At 45.1% G+C, this 17291-nt stretch overlaps 1 protein-coding gene across 5 annotated transcripts in view; it reads left to right on the top strand.

Annotated features, from left to right (window-relative positions):
- The window catches only part of FAM117A (family with sequence similarity 117 member A), a 60434-nt gene that overhangs the window by 20361 nt on the left and 22782 nt on the right, over nucleotides 1-17291 (top strand). For 2 of the 5 annotated variants that reach the window (XM_023762591.1, XM_014464509.2), the window contains exon 1: nucleotides 12898-12994. The exons of 2 other annotated variants lie outside the window; for them this stretch is intronic. In XM_023762591.1, coding sequence (XP_023618359.1) covers nucleotides 12928-12994 — 67 coding nt within the window. In that variant the 5' untranslated portion in view covers nucleotides 12898-12927. Of the gene's footprint in view, nucleotides 1-12897; nucleotides 12995-13061; nucleotides 13084-17291 lie in introns of those variants that run through there. One more of the 5 variants, XM_006098954.2, reaches the window with a different exon arrangement.

Below are 17291 nucleotides of genomic sequence, written 5' to 3'. Positions count from 1 at the left end.
GAAATATGCTATAATAAGCAAGTAGACTTCGGACTTCTACAGAGACATCACTACTGGGGAATTAGCTCATACCTGCATCTACTGACATGAAGCCCGGGGCACTTCTGGCCAACGTGCAGTGGGTGAGGGCTACAATCAAGTACACTGTGGCAAATACCCCACTTTCTGAGCAGCACTGAACCAGTGTCTTACTAGCAGCTTGATGTTGGTGTGGGGAAACTAGGGGGGAGTAAGCTTACCTGACTTTCACACTCAAGCTGTGATGCCCCCCCACCCCAAATGCAGGCAGTGAGGAATAGGAAAAGGCACCTACTTGCATGAAGAAGTTGGCAATAAGTTGAAAGTGAGGCTTGCATTTGATTCACACCATATGTGAAGAGATCACTGCACACTTCCAAAGCCCCCGAGTCTACCAAATGTACAAAAGTCATGGTCTCTGCCATCTAACCGTTAATGACATTCCCTAAGCAGAGTTTCTTGAGCTTAATTCCTACACATCCCCCTCCCGAAAGCATAGCTGCTACCCTGCCTTCTAGGTAAGAATGAGACTAAGAGGTCTCTGAAGGAGAAAGCCAAGTCTCTCCGGACCTCACTGTAAATGTTAGCATTGCATCTTGGAATGCAGAAACTTGGTCAAATCTGGTAGCAAGATGGTGACCAACTAGTAAAAGTATGCCTAGAATCTGGTGGTGTAGAGCGAAGCAACGCTCAGACAAACTCATGCCTATCATGAGCTGTAAAGTAAACCACAAGGCTACAAACCTGTTGGTTTTGTTTAGGCTTCCTTGGAGTCCGGGGAACTTAGTGTAACAGCAAGCACCAGAACCTTAGTCACTTTTAGTAGAAATCAATAGAAAGCCTGCCTGTGTACTAGCTAGAAATTGGTTAGCAGTAATACTTTAAGAGCAGTTTTTCTGTGTCTACCATAGCATTTATATTAAAAAGACAAACACTGGCGAATGCTGTGGAAAGGAGATGAGTGTAGGTTTGGATGACTGGGTTCTTTACATGACCTGTTCCTTTTATAGGGCCAGGGGCTCTAAGACACTGGTAAAAACATAGGGAACTAGAGTTCTGCATTACCTGTCAAATTATTTAGGACAAGGTGGGTGATCCTTTGCATAGGGATTGGGCTGATGGATTATTTCTTTACCTATTGATATCCCAGAGGCATTAATAAAGTGCTTAGTGTAGTAGGATTATTTGTAGATTTTCAGTGAGGTAGGAGAGAGGAAAGATAGAAGAGGGAAAGAGTGGCCTGAGTGTGAGGACTCCTTTGTGGCCAGACATTAAGGGACTGTACCTGGCCTTTGGTTTGGGAGCACATCAGGTTTTTTGCATGTTAACTTTAACCTTTATGTGTGTTCAGACTGTTTTCCATTCTTTGGCCTTGAGAAGTGGTAGAAGTGGTTTTCTGTAGGCCATATGTGCTAGAAGGAAACATCTTGCAGTCATAAACCCTTAAGAGAACGGCTTTGGGTGCCAGAATGACTGGGTTTTGAATCCAGGTTCTGCTCCTTACTAACTGTGTGGTTTAGAGGAGTTACTTAACTGTTGTGCCTAAATTTCCATATCTGCAAAATGTGAATAATACTATCAACATCCTGAGAATCATATGAGGTAGTAGGTACAAAATGCTTAGAACAGTGCTTGTCCCATAGAAGGTGCTATAAAAGTGTTTGCTGCTACTTATATTGTTATTCTTTCCACCTAGCCAAGGTGAGAGCACTGTTGGCCAGAGCCCCATTGCCTTTTCAGGCTTCAAAGAGCAAACCCATATTGGTCTGAAACCAGTACTGCAGGTTTCAGAATTTCAGGGCCTCCTTTTGCACTTCCATTCCCTCATCTTTTAAAATGAGCTTTTTTAAAACAGAGCTCTGAAACCCAACTGTTTAAAAAGGCAGGTGAGCGGGGACTGGGTTTCAGGAACAATTAAGTGTCGTCACTGTTTCTGTTTCCCATCTCAGAGTGATGTAGTTCTCAGCACCATGCAGTTATCTCTCCACCACACACCCTGCTGTGTTCTTGACAAGATATATTAGACCTTGTAAAAAAGTTATGATGTAAAGAGCAGGATTTACCTTCTGTGACCATTCATCCATAAGGGACGTCTTCATAAAGTAAGGAATGGCTTCATTTTATGAGCCTGGGCTAGGGATGTGGAAGGCAGAAGAGAGTAGAGGGAACAATAAAGGTCAACTCTAAGAAAACTAAGAGCCACTAGTGGGTAATAGAAACCCAGGATAAATTTCTTACTGAAATTCCTCCTTTAATTAAATTATCATCTGTGCCTTATGTCTCTTGGAAGCTGTTAATGTTTATGTCCTTCTAGGACCAATGATGATGGACAAAATGGTACTAAGAGGTAACATTGTTTGGGGTTCCAGTCTTCTTATCCTGTTAAGTGTCTCTGTCTCCATAGCCTTCGAATGAAGCTAATGTTTAATCCAGCCTTGCAAACTCTTCTCCAGTGGACTAGCCCCAGGCGGGTGCTGGAGAAGCCAAATGCTGCCTCTGTACCTGCTCTGCCCACCAGACCTTCTTAAACCAGAGGTTGGCAATTAGGGCCTACAGGCTAAGTCCAGGTCTCTGCCTGTTTTTGTAAATAATGTTTTACAGAATACAGCCATGCTCCTTCAGTTAGGTATTGTCTGTGGCTGCTTTTGCACAACAATGACAGAGTTGAGTAGTTGTGATAGAGACCATTTGGCCTGCAAGACAAAAATATTTACTACTACTTGGCACTTTATTAGAAAAAGTGAGCCTATCTTTGTCTTAAACAGTGTTCCTGACCATTATTCCTATATAAAGATCAGCTTCAAATGTGTGTAATACCCACCTCCTCAGAAAATCTTAAAGAGGTAAAGAAAACTAACAAGCCTGTCTCCCCACACGTATTTTAGGGGTAAAGCAAAAGGGGTTATCAGCTTCTGGTCCTCCATCTTTGTGGAAGATCAGCACATGTGAATCCAGGCTGCCCACCCCCACCGTTTTCAGGTGACATATGTTCAATAGACATAAGCTAATCTGGATTTACATAAAAGCTTAACTGTTAGGCAAATGTGTGCCCCCTTCCCACTTACCCGCCTTGCAAACCTAACAACTCCCAACTGCAGTGAGCACATTTTAAAATCAGATGGAAATTACTTGAAGCTTATCTCCTGTTTTGGATTTTTCTTGTTACCTTTTATTTTTCTGAACAGATCATTGTGAGCTGGCAGTAGTCACGGCTGCCCTAAAATACTGGCTTCCCCACAGGGACATAGGAAGGGTTTATTTTAAAGGTTTTCCAAGATGGTCGTTTCAATGAATATAAGGCAGCATTGTTATCAGCAATGCTGTTGGTAATTATTAAACGTTTTTCCTTGCAATGCTTTGAAAACTTAGTTCTTGGGGGATGGGTGTTTAGATAGGTGTGGAACCACATAAAGGAGGTTGCTTATGGTAGAGCCTGGGAGGAAGCCCTCATCAAACCATGGTCCTTTTGGACCCTGATGCCAGAAACAGCCTGGAGATTAGAATAGAATGCAACTTTTCTATGCCAAAGAGCCATCTTGCTGTAATGAAGCTTGGGGGTGCAGTTTCTTTACCTCTTTTAAGAGCTGCAATTATTCTTTAAAACCCTGTGAGTGAAGTTACCTTCTGTTTGGGAAGTATTAACCACCAGGCACTTCCCAGCCTGATACTGCTAACTTGCTTTTGACGGTTTTGCTGGTACCAGGCGCCTGGTCAGCAAAATGCACAACTGAAATAATCTGACTCTTAAATATTATCAGCAAGGGCATTCTTGAAATTGGGGGGCACAGTACCTATCTGCTTTATCCCTTGGTACCTAAAGGACTGGGTCCATGTGTTCTTCAGTATTTTAGATAGAAAATTATGTACATACTAGAGGCCCGGTGCATGAAATTCGTGCACATCAGGTCCCTAGGCCTGGCCAGCAATCAAAGCGCGAGCATCTGGTGTGGAAGGGAAGGTCCCAGCTGACCTCTGGGCCCTGGGCAGCACTTGGGCCCCTGCTCGCACCCTTCTTGGCCTGGCGCCACCCACTCACCTGCTCCACCATCCCACTGTGGTCCTGCTCTCATCAGGGCCAGCAATGCCTCCACTGCCGACCGCTGCCAGCACTGTGTCGCCAATGCCCACCATGTTCTGCGCTGCCCCCTGGTGGTCAGCACATGTCATAGTGAGCGGTCAAACTCCCTGTCTCCCTGTTGAACGACTGCCGGAGGGGACAATTTGCATATTAGGCTTTTATTGTATAGGATGGAAGTTCTCCACTTATGTAATGTAGAACTAGGATATTTCAACCATTTGAGGTCTGTGGAGGAGAGGTGAAAACAACAGTGGGGTGTGGTAAGAAGACATCATTCTCTCTGGTTCCAGATATAGATAGATCTCCAGAACATTTGAAGCAGGATTGCAAAAAATGAGTATTGCCAAAGTGATTGGTGGGCTTTAGTAGCCAGAGAACACTTACCCTGCATTTTCTGCTATTTTATACTGAATAGTATGATGGGCACCAAGGCCACACTATCTCTTGATTTTAATGGAAATGTTAGAAATTGAGCTTCCTCCCCTGTATTCTTAGAGCTCTCAGGGAGAGCCTTTGTGCCAAAGGATTCAACTTTAGGGTGTGACATGTTCCAGGGACAGGTCTGGTTTTGAGTTCTTATTGACACTATATATCAAACTAGAGGCCTGGTGAACGAATTCGTACACCAGTGGTGTCCCTTGGCCTGGCCTGTGCCCTCTCGCAATCCAGGACCCCTTGGGGGATGTCGGATAGCCTGTTTTGGCCTGATCCCCGCAGGCCCAATCCAGACAGGAGGAGCCTGATCCCTGCAGGCCAGATCCAGACAGGAGGAGCCCGATCCCCGCAGGCCCGATCCAGACAGGAGGGAGCCTGATCATGTGCGTTGAGCGTCTGTCCCCTGGTGGTCATTGCACGTCATAGCAACCGGTCAACCAGTCGTTCGGTTGCTTAGGCTTTTATATATAGAGATGCTATTTGACACTAGCTCACATGCTTTACTAGACTTACCTGGGCTTACTCTTATTCCACAGGCAGTTTGGAGCCTTTTTAAGGGGCTGGAAGGGAAAATCTTTGTGTTTCCTTCCCAATTCAGAGTCAAGGTGGGTGACCACCAGCAAGTTAGTTTAGTGAGAGTGGACAATCTCTTCGTGGGTGAGTAAGTTTTACTTCCCTCTGAGTGAATAGAAGAGGGCGCAGGGAAGGGTGGGGGTGGAGGAAAGATGGGTGGGAACGCTGATAACTTCCTACCTCTGCCTGAACGGAATCTTCACAGAGGGCTCCCGTTATTGGGTTATGAATTAACCAAACATTAGCCAGATCTATTCACACTGTTAGGCCCAAAACAAACGCTGACCTCCAGGTCCTCTCCAGTCGTGGGGAGCTTGGGAAGGGGCTGTTGGTGGGAATAGCTGTATGGTGGGAAGTTCTGTACAGCTGGCTGTTCACACTCAGGCCTCCAGCTCCTGGTCCCCACCAAACCTGGTTTTGAAAACTGGCACTTTGCTTCCTCCACACTGTTGCTGGGGTCACTACAAAGCTGAACGCCCAGCTTGGAGTCATTTAAATGTTTATCCTTAGGCTTGAATAAGCCTCAATTGACTTTTGCTGTGTGGGAGCACCACAGCCAATCAAGGGTAGCTTTAACAGACTTAAAAGAATGCTATCGAAGTATTTCATAATAGGAAAACTTTTAACTCCAGCCCCTGGGGAACCTGGAGCTGCAGCCGGGGCTGTGTACAGACATTTACCCTGCCCTGCTCACCAGCCACAGACAGCTGACACTGGGGGTGGATAGAGTGCCGTGGGCTCAGCCCTGCCTGCACGTTAGCAGCTTTCCAGCTCCCTAATAAAAGGGGTGGAGGTTGGGGGAGGCCTGGGAAGACTCCTCAGGAGGTTTTGGTTGACCTGAAGCAGCAGGCCTATGATTGGGGGACGGGGGGAGATTCCTCTCAGGGGTGACTGACTGTGACTTCTTAGACTTGCACAGTGTTTGGCAGTGCAGAGTTGTACGTTTGGGATGCCTCTTCTTTGACCTTGTGCTCCCTATTTTGTGAGTGGTGGGTGGTTTTTGGAGGGGGGACTATGTTAACAAGTATAGTCTAGTCTACTACTAGTTCCGCCACCTGAATAACCTATCATCTGATCCTAAATGGAAACATGCAGGAGAGCCTTGAGGTCTAACCTCCTTGAGAGGCAAAGGTAGCATTAGATATACAATTCTAAAAGCAAATAACTGACATGTCCACAGGTGAATAAAGTATAAATTCAAGCTGGAGGTCACATAGGATGAAGGAATACCGTATTCAGTGTTAGGTGGGCTTAATTAGAGAATTACTGGGGTTTGAGTAGGCTTTTTAAAATTTTTATTGGGCATCATATTATTCTCTCTAGGGTGAAGTTTTTATTCTCCTTTTCCTTTCAGAAGTGGCACTGATGTGGCCTTGTCTGATCAGCTGTATTCCTTAACTTTCCCAAATCACTTTAGTCCTTTCTGCCTCATGCTAGAAATTGTCTGCCTGCCTTTTTAAAAGGTAGGCACCTCATGTTTCAAGTTCAAGTGCAATGGAACTCACCCTGCAGCTTGAACAGATTTGAGTGTTTTTGCAGAGGGAGGGTGAGGGCAGATGGGGAGTGCCGTGCTCAATAAATACTTGTTGGATTGAGTTGCTGGAAAGGCAACAGGGGTGGGGAGAGTGAGCCACACTTCCCCCAGGCTCACTTGAAGTGGCTTTTCCCACTTCTGGTCCCCATACACTATGCCCCTTTATAACACCTCTCTTCAGCTACTTATAAGCTCCCCAACCCCCAAGTGTTAGTCTTCTCTCTCTCTCTCTCTCTCTCTCTAAATCACTGTTCTCCTATTCATTGGGCTTGAAGCCCAGCTGGTGGCAAAGAGGTGGCATTTCCATGGATGTCATTGCTAGGCCTGTAGACTCTCTTCCCACACACTTAAAGCCAGAGGGTGACTTGGGTAGTTAGTTACCAGGTTGATCCATAGAAACAGCCAATGTTTAGGATTTTGTAAAAAAGCCAGACTACCTGGCTTTAGGCTTAGAAGTGGATGTGGGTGAGAGGCCAGGGAGTGGAGTTGTCTCTTGGCTCCTCGGGTGGCTTCAGAGGTGTGATCAGGCTGGAAGCCCCCTCTCCCGGGCCAGGTGCCATCCTGTGATACAAAGCACTGCTGTTTCTCCTTTTCTTCCCTAGCCATGAGGGGAAATGCTGGAAAGAGATGCTCATTATCATCCCCCAACCCCTGGGCACAAACGCTGTCATCCGTGGAGTCTGTGTTCCCCTGCCTTTAAAGTTGTCAACCCCGGGCCTGGTGGTGCAGTCAAAATGGCCTAAACCTGCTCAATGGGGGGCTACCGAAAAGAGTGAAAATGTGATTGGGAAGAAACAAAGGCAGCTTCTCTTAACCTCCTCTTCCCTCCTCTTCCCCACACACTGCCTCCCCTTTCAGGGTTTTCTGTGCTCTGTGCATGTTTGATCGCCCACACAGCGTTGAGAGAACCTCCGTTGATAACACGTGCGCTCCCTGCCCCACACCTGCAAGCTGGCTGAGAACCTGCCGCATGGCCCCTGTTTGGGATTGTCTTTGTAATTCTTGCCCATCAGATAGGACATACACAGTGGGGTGGAGGGTGGAGTTGCATTTGGCATGACAGAGGGGATGCAACCAGAGAGCTCTCACAGAATTACGTAGTCTGGATTGAGAGATTGGGGAGAGGAGGGCGATGTGAGTCACATCCATGAGTACGTGCACATCTTTATGCTGAGAGCAGCACCTGGACTGTTCCTTATTAGAATCGAAATCCTGGGTAGCTCTGTGTTTACAGAAGAAGACTAAAACAGGTGCCTGTGGACAGGAAGAGTTTGTGAATCCCAACTCTGGTAGGCCCCCAAATTCATCTATATTTTCAGGGAACTGGAGAGTATAGATCATTAGTTTTGACCAGGGGTCCTCAAACTTTTTAAACAGGGGGCCAGTTCACTGTCCCTCAGACCATTGAAGGGCCAGACTATAGTTTAAAAAAAAACTATGAACAAATTCCTATGCACACTGCACATATCTTATTTTGAAGTAAAAAAACAAAACGGGAACAAATACAATATTTGTATTTGCATGTGGCCCGTGGGCCGTAGTTTGAGGACCCCTGGTTTTGACAATGTGTACCATTTGCTTAGCTCTTTGTTGCTCACACTCGGTGCTCTGGAATGTTTCTCACTCATCCATCCACACGACAATCCTTCAGGTGCAGGTGGCATTTAGTTGTGTTTGCAGATAAGGAAACTGAGGCCCAGAAAGGAAGTGACTTGCCCACCATGTGACTAAGAAAGCCCTTTTGCTCCTGATCCCAGGGCTCTTCCTACACAGTCTGAACAGCCTGTTATAAATTTCCACCCCAGCTGGCATGCTCTGCTGTCTGCCCGGCACATGCCCAGTCTTTATTTCCCTTCTACTTGTACACCTGTGTTCCAGAAGCAAAAAGTCATTGGGAAGGAAAATGGGCTGTAGAGAAGTGTGTCCCTTTAACACCCCATAAGTGACTATCTATTTGGTGTGGCTAATTGGAAGGTGGTGATTATTACATTATTATTACATTATTACATAACTGGAAGGTGTGTGATATGGTGGTGGCTTTTGAGTGTTCCCAACTGGTTGGAGATAAGCAATTTCCATGTTGAATCAGAAGCTCACCAGAGACAGGTAGGGCCCAGGAGACAGGCAGGGTTTTCCTGCCTCTAAGCATCTAAGGCAGCGGTTCTCAACCTGTGGGTCGAAACCCCTTTGGCAGTCGAACGACCCTTTCACAGGGGTCGCCTAAGACCATCCTGCATACCAGATATTTACATGACGATTCATAACAGTAGCAACATTATAGTTATGAAGTAGCAACGAAAATAATTCTATGGTTGGGTCACAACATGAGGAACTGTATTTAAAGGGCCAGAAGGTTGAGAACCACTGGTCTAAGGGGCCATGATCATTGTTCCAAAGCTTGGGGTCATATGGAGATTTTCTTAAGATGGAGCTTATAGAAAAGGGTATCTTTCTTATCTGTGACTATATGGAACCCATAAAAACAACTAGGGATAAATGTGGGTGGTGCATTCCTATGGTTGAGGGTCGGTGCAGGTGACATTCCCTCATGATGACAACTTAGTCCTCTGTGTAGGAAAACCCTGGTGCAAACCTTCCGCCAACGCCCCTGCCGTGCTCCACCTAAGCAGGTCTCCCTCTCCTAGCTTTAGGTTAACTGGACTGGAGTCATTGTGATACTGACAGTGCCTTTCTGAGACAAGCATGTGCCGGTAAGGGGAACAGCGGGGACTTGAATTCAGGAGGAAGTCCATCTAGGGCAGTGGTTCTCAACCTTCCTAATGCCGCGACCCTTTAATACAGTTCCTCATGTTGTGGTGACCCCCAGTTTCATTGTTACAAATTGAACATAATGAAAGCATAGTGATTCATCACAAAAACAATATGTAATTATATATGTGTTTTCTGATGGTCTTAGGCGACCCCTGTGAAAGGGTCGTTCGACCCCCAAAGGGGTCGCGACCCACAGGTTGAGAACCGCCGATCTAGGGGCTTGGTATCATGGAGAATTGCCTGGCCTGCTTCATAGAGGTCACCTAGCCCTCCCGACAGGGTTATGGGCGGTCTTACCTCCTTACTTCTCTTACAAAACCAGATTCTGTGTAGAATTCTTGAATGTTCTAATAACCATATGCTATGTGGAACCTTTCTTTCCCAGTTACTTCCCAGCTTTATAAAATAAAATCCCATTGTAAACAAATATTATAAATATTATTTTGTATAATAAAGCTATTTCCATGGTTTATATAAATGCTTTGTGGTTGTTTTTTGTGGTTTTTGTTGTTTAAAGAAAAAGATAAGAGTAACCAACTATCTTCTGTAACAAGTACTTTTTCTGGTCCCAGTCCACTTCATAGTTCATCTCTAAACCAGAACACTTGAGAGCTTGCTGTTTGCATTGGAGGGAGGGAGAAGGAGCAGAGCTGTGGAAGCATCAGGTAGCAAGGCCTCTTTTGCTTTCTCTTCATCTTGAACCTCCGGACCCTCTGATACTTCCTTGTTGTTTTCAAATAAAACACCACACAGAACCCCAACAAAGGATGGCCTGTGTTTATCTGAATGTGTGTATCTTGGGTGTGAATGTGTGTGTGTCGAGTGTGAATGTGGAAGAGTATATACGTATGTGAGAAAAAGTACACGTGAAAGAAAGCACATGATAAAGCAAGTGGGGCAAATATTTAACAATAGGCGGATCTGGGTAAAGGTTATATGGGTGTTCTGTGTGCTATTCTTGTTCTTGCATCTATAATTTTGAAATCATTTCCAAGTAAAAAGTTGAAAAAACGAATATATGCCAGACCAATTTGTACCCTGGGAGAAGTTTTCTTCTACCATCCTCATGCCATCTCCAGTTCTTCCCATTTAACAGATGGAAATCAATGACTCATCTAAGTTCATGTGGCCCATTGGGGCAGAGGCAGATTTGGGCCCATGAATTGACTGTTATAGTAGGTCACCTCTCAGGAGAGTTCATCTTTTTCTTAATAATCAAGCTGAACAAGGTGGGGTGCCTGCTGCTCTGTGTCCGAGCCCAGTCCATTCCCCACGTTGACCCAGCAGAGGGATCGGCAGGGTCACAGCAGTCTGCTGACACTCACGGAGCATATTCAGGGTGTCCAGGACTTTCTAGGAGAAAACTGTTTTCTTACTCTAAGAAACACTCTTATTGTGCTCTTCACTCTACTTTTTAAATAAAATACATGAAATCAGAAGGCCCTCTTGCACCAGAGCCACTGAGTATACCACTTCGCTTTTTTTAAATTTAATTTTATTGATTTCAGAGAGGAAGGGAGAGGGAGAGAGATATAGAAACATCAGTGATGAGAGAGAATTATTGATCAGCTGTCTCCTGCATGCCCCCTACTGGGGATCGAGCCTGCAACCCGGGCATGTGCCCTTGACTGGGAATCGAACCCAGGACCCTGCAGTCTGCAGGCCAATGCTCTATCCACTGAGCCAAATGAGCTAGAGCACCATTTTGCATTTTTATCGTAAGGTTCTGAGGGGGAAAGAGTTGAATTTGGTTTAGAAAGCGATGCCAGGTTATGGGCCTGAGCCAGATAGCTTCCTCAGCTGTGTACCAGTCGGTTTATTGTACCAACTGTCTTCTGAATGTACAGGAACCTGAGAGAGAGCATCTATATGGCTTATTACAGAATGCCTGACCAAGTGGACAGGAGTTACAACTTCAAACACAAAGGGAGGTTTCACTCTTGGTCAATGAAACTTTCCACAACCTACCTGACCTAAGGAGGGGTGGATCCGATGATGACTGCTAAGCAGAAGGAGGTAGAGGTTCAGACACTGATCTTTATTTCCCGCCCCGCTACTCTGACACCAAACCACAGTGTATACATCCATCAGTGCTCCACGAAGGCACTTGAATTATCCCTGACATTTTTACTTACTGATATTTCCCCTAGTTTTCCAGAATCGGGGTAAGTAAATGAGTCCTATGTAGAAAAAACAGGTTTTAAAAAGTCTCTAGCTTTCGTGTGTGTCCTTTATCTGGAATGTCTCCCTGCAGCTACCCTAGAGCCGTGAGACTGTGGTTCAGTTGGCATCAAAGGGTTTTTTTCATGGGCTCCAGCCAGTTATGTAAAATAGACCCATGAGCATTTACTATATTATTACCCAGCTTACATACTTAGGCAGTTGCTCTTAGGCAGTTACTGAGTTCTATCTGCTCCCCATTATTCTCTGATTCTTCTTGGCTCTGTCTGCCCAAAATCAGTGCTGGGTGGATGGGCATCCAGAATGAGGGCACGATGCAAAAAAGAACCACCCAGTGGGCTGTCTGCAGCTTAGAAGTCTGCGTTGGAGCAGCTGCGCGAATGGCCACAGCTGCCTGCTTAGAAGGGACCGGGACAACTGAGCCCTTTCCTTTCGGTTCTTAGAGACGTGGATAGGACGCCTTGGTAATTAACATTCCAAACTGCTTCCCTTTTGCATCAGGAGGATAAGACTCATAAAAGAAAATGGCATTACTGTTAAGCAGCTCGTGACTTAAGAACCAGATCCAAAGCCCATCTCTTACAGGGAAGATGGTGTCACTTCAGTGACTGGAAGCCCATGTGGTGAGGTGAGCTGACCAGCATCCTTCTGCTATGAAGTCATCAGTGGTCAGGCATATGCTGATATTAGGATAGATTTTGCCAGTGGCAGACCTGTCAAGGCTCTTTCTGGAGGGGCCATCTAATCTTGCTTTTCAGGCTAGGGTTACCCTGGAGGCTCTACGCAACCTTTGAGCCTCCCTTAGGAGATCTGAGCAACTGGCAAGACCAGGGCGTCAGAGCAGGGGCTGACCTGGAAGGTTGCCCAGCACACTTTGGGGGTTTTCCACCTGTAGACACAGTCTGGGAGTTTGCCACTGAGTTGAGGTTAGGCTGGGTCAGTTCCAGAATGTCCAAGGCCAGGTGGGGAACCACTAGATGGGGTGTCGTGGTCTCGGGTATCTCCTCTCTGAAGCTGGGCACACGGAGTAGAACTTGAGTAAGGAGATGGAGATAACCAGAGAAGACTTTCTACCGGTGGGACTCAGGCCCACATAGCTTTTCAAGGCTGTGAGGGTTGAGCAGAATGACTAATAGGATTTTAGACCCTGAAGACAAAGCAAATTCTGTGACTGTACCTTCCTGGCCCTGAGGAACATAACTGAGCAATTGCTCCCTATAGCCCTGCTCCCCGCTGCCCCACCCCAGCAAAAGGAACCAGGGATAAAAGCAGAGGTCCTGACAGATTCCAAACTAATGAGGTGTAGCAAGTGAGCAAACCTGCCCTCTGAGCGCTGATGTCTACGGGGTGTTTACTCCAGCTCATCCAGTCATGTGACCAGACCTGCTTGTGGCTTGCCATAGGTAAATTGAGTGCTATTTATAATCTTCTTGGGGGAGGAGGTGGGGGACATCATCTGGGAGCCCACAACACAGCTGTCTGACCAGCCTAGGTAAGGCAAGTCTCCCTTTGACTTTGTGCCTTTTTTCTCTCTTTAACTTATTTTGCCCCAGGTAGTAACATGAACTCTGAGCTTTTAATTTAGCTGATTTGGTCAAGAAGCCTCTCTTATTCACCCTTTCATGGTTGGGGAATTCTAGAACTCGTGGAGCCTCAGACTGTTCTGATGTAACATACTGCCTTCCGGGGTGAACACTGAGACATCTGGAAGCATATAATTATCTCTTCCTGGAGTTGTTCCTTCGTAGATGCTGCAATCTCCCTCATTCAGTTCTGATGAGCAACTTCTTCCTTTTACCTCACTAGAGTCTCCTAATTAAAGTCTTTTTACTACACTTTATTTTTGCACCCACACAGAAGACTGATAAATTCTAATTAATTTCACCTTCCTCCTGGAATCTACCTATCGTCCCTTTAGTCATCCTTATCCATCTTCCCTCGGATCTATCTGGTTTCTACATTCCTTTTGAAGAGCAATAATGGCAAATGAATCCCCAGGGGTAACTTGGTTGGGCCTATACGAGCTTATATCCAGCTTCAACTGTGTTTCTGGACCTATAGGAACCCCTTAGTCCTACCCCCAGTCTTGCTCTTCTTGGGATGACGTGACACTTCTTAATATGGTTTAAAGTCTTCACATAGTATTTTTATTCTACGTTGTACTGATTTACATCTTTCAATTTCTTGCCTCAGATTAAGCCTCAGTCACTTTCATTTCTTCTCGCCCATCTTCTCTTTCCCCAAATTAGAAATCCAGAGCAGTGACCCGAGTGACCTGCCACGTGTGAAATTTTAAAGGGTTCAGATCCTTGCAGGGGAGTGAACTGAATTGCCGTCTTCCCAAATTAACCCAGTTTTAAATGATTACCTCTCACAACTTTATTTTGGAAAAATTTCAAACCTTCAGAAAAGTTGTAAGCACAATGCATACCCATTTATTCTTCACCTAGACTCACTGATAACTTTTAGTCACAATCATCTAATCTCTCTTCTTTCCTTTTGTGTATTATGTATATGTGTGTCTAGACAAACATACATCTGTGCATCCCTGTGTGCTTTTTTCGTGAACCATTTGAAAATAAGTTGCAAATATCATAGTACTTTGCCCTTTACTTCAGTGGCTACTCCTGAGAATAAGGGCATTATTCTACATAATCACAGTATCATTACACTAAGTAAATTATATATAAGTCCATATCATCTTATATCCAGTCCATTTTCAATTTCCCCTTTGACAACTTTTTTGTGTTGTTTTTGACCCAGGATCCAATGTCAAGGTTCTTGTTTGGTTGTGTCTTTTTAAAAAGCCTCTTGCAAAAAAAAAAAAAGTCTCTTGCCCTGGCCAGTGTGTTCAGTGGTTAGAACACTGGCCCATGTACCGAAGGGTTGTGGCTTTGATTCCCAAAGACATGTACCTGGGTTGCAGGTTCGATCCCTGAACTAATCAATGTGTTTCTCTGACCTTGATGTTTTTCTCTCTCTTTCTCTCCCCCTTCCTCCTCCCTCCCTTCCACTCTCAAAAAAAAATTAATGGGAAAAATGTCCTTGGGTGAGGATTAACAAAAAAAATTCTCTTAATAAGTGGCTTATGTGGTGATACTTTGGCATTATGTAAATATTCTGTTCCCCCAGTAGTTCTGGTATCCATTGATGGCGCTTCCTGATTGGGATATTATTGGGAGTTGTATAAAGCCAATACTGAATTCACACTAATGGATGTAAGTATTGACATAAGCCATTCAAAAGAAGAATTAAAAAATTGGGGGAGGGGGTTTGAATCATTGTAGGGAAGGCAACAAAATGGGGCCATCACATTCTGTCCAAGTCTGAAGTATTTTGTGTGACGTGGGTTGATACGAATTGAGTAGCAATTATTTACACATACATTGCCATCTAGAAGTTTGCTTGAGGCCAGGGAGAAAGCAGGCTGACTAGAGCTAAAAATAAGTCGTGGTTGGTTCACAAAGGAAAAATTACTTTGACTATTTGAAAGTAATTCTATTATTTCCTTTTTCTCTCTCACTTGTTTTCCACTTTGCTCACTAGAAAAGGGATCCCTCACATCTTAATTGTCTTCCTTCCCTCGCCCAACATGCCAGTTGGTAAAGCAATGTTCCTGAGACCCAGGTATGTATGATCATCCTGGTTCCTAGCAAGGGGAAGGATTAGGACCCTTTGGATCCATGGAGTGGCTCCTGGACCAAGGCAGGCATATGACAGTTGAGTCTGACAATGAAAAGCAAGTGTAGGAAATGTAGTTTCAAAAATTCTTTATTGGGAAAAAAGGCCTGTGTCTCAATTTGCTCTGTGGCATTAGAGAAGTCAGTTCACCTCTCTACATGAGGATGTGTCACGGGCCCCCCAACTGTGACACTTGGGAGCTCTGCCTCCCTTTCCAGAGGAGACCTCATGAGAGTATATGGGCTGCACGCACTCAGAACAGAAATCAGGGTGCAGTTTCAATCACAACTGTCCTCTCACAGGGCGTGCTGTAGTTGAACCTCCTCCATCGCTGGTTCTTCACCTCATTTATCTTAAAAGACCACCTAAGAGCTGGCTGGAAGTTGTGATTTCTCATCTACGTGATAGGAATCAGCTCATTGTGAGAAGTGAAGATACTGACGGGTTTATGTCTGTCTTGTGAGAAAGAAATTCATCATTCCCAAATAACTGCAGGGGTGAGGATTTTTTTTTTTTAATTTTAGGGAGACAGGGCTAGTCTATGCACAATTTTTGCTATTTTTTCAAAGGCCAAGTAGATTCCAAAGGAAAGCCTGCTCCAATCAGTAATTGCTAGTATTTTGTTTTAAAAATGTCAAAATCTTACAGAACTCTTCAGAGAATTGAGATAAAAGGTGAAAAGTTCACCCCACTTCCTTTTCTAACTGCAGCTTCTTGAGAATTGAACAAAATGTCTAACTGCTGTCTACTCTTTCTACACACACACACACACACACGCACACACACACACACACGCACACACACACGCAGTGGGGTCATCCTTTTCCTCTTTGCTGATGGTGAATAGTTAGTGCTAGTATACTCCTTATTTCCCCCACAATGACATCTCCAGATGGGTTTGTCCTGGCCCTTCTCTCCAGCTGCCTATAGCTGTGGTCTGCACGCTGGGGAGTCAGACATGTAGCCAGAAACGCTTTCAGTTGAGCTACGCACTTAAATATGGAGTCAGTACTTAATCGAGGGCCTGTCTGAGTTTTCCATGCACATACAAATCTCATCGCTCTTCTCTCGTTAGGTAGGTAAGCCTTCTTGGTAAGGGAAATGTGATGTTACTGTTGATTTCTTCTTCCTTTTTAATCTAGTTTCTTCGGTTTCTTCTCCCTGTTATGGTTGAAACGAGCTATTGCCTGGTGTTGAAAGAAGTATTCAAAGGCCCAAGTTTAGTTTTCCCAGCTGGGATGGATGGGGTCTCCTTGGGCTTTCCAAGGAGGGTTCTAACTCTTGTACAGTCAGATTGGGGATTTCGGTTTGACCGCAACTTCCCTCCAAAACCCACACGTCCCTGAGTTAAGCAGTTAAGCGGTGCTGGAGCACTGGGAGCTCAGAAGACTGCCTGCACTGTTTAATCCCAGCACGTGTACCGAAATGGAAAAATAATCCCTGTGAGGCTGTAGGAGGGACTTCCCCTACTTACTGCAACTCTGTTATTGGGGAAATGTTTAGAATTCTGGATCCCTATTTTACTTTGCTCATCTCCAGATTAACATCCCCCTTCCCCCGCCCCCTCCAAAAAAAATCTCTGCATTACCGCTAGGAAATGGGACAGTGTAGCGCCTGCTCCCTGCATGTGCAAACCATGTGCCCTGCCTCAGCCCTGGGCCCGCTTGTCCTTCCTGACTGAAGATCAGTGACTGAAAAAAGCAGATTGTAGAAAAATGTGTATAATGTGATCTCATTTTATAAAAAATATATATGCACCCACATGTGCATGAAGAGAGGCCAGGAAAGATAGGCACAGTAGTGAGCTTTGAGTGGGGGCATGCATAGTTTTTAGTTTTCATTTTTTGTTCATCTGCATTTTCTTATTTCCCTCAACATATGTACAGTTTTTGTTATAAATAAGAGCTATGTTCTCTTTAAGAGGGGAGGCGAGACAACTCGAGCTAATAATGCTTCAAAGCCCAACAACATGAGAAAGTGACTCATAGCTTGTTTGTTGGACCTGCTAGTTGTTGAGTT

This window comes from Myotis lucifugus, unplaced genomic scaffold (genome assembly GCF_000147115.1).
Source record: "Myotis lucifugus unplaced genomic scaffold, Myoluc2.0 scaffold_254, whole genome shotgun sequence".
In the NCBI taxonomy this organism is placed as follows: domain Eukaryota; kingdom Metazoa; phylum Chordata; class Mammalia; order Chiroptera; family Vespertilionidae; genus Myotis; species Myotis lucifugus.
The sequence above is the reverse complement of the archived record's forward strand: the minus strand, read 5'-3'. Positions and strand labels throughout refer to the sequence as shown.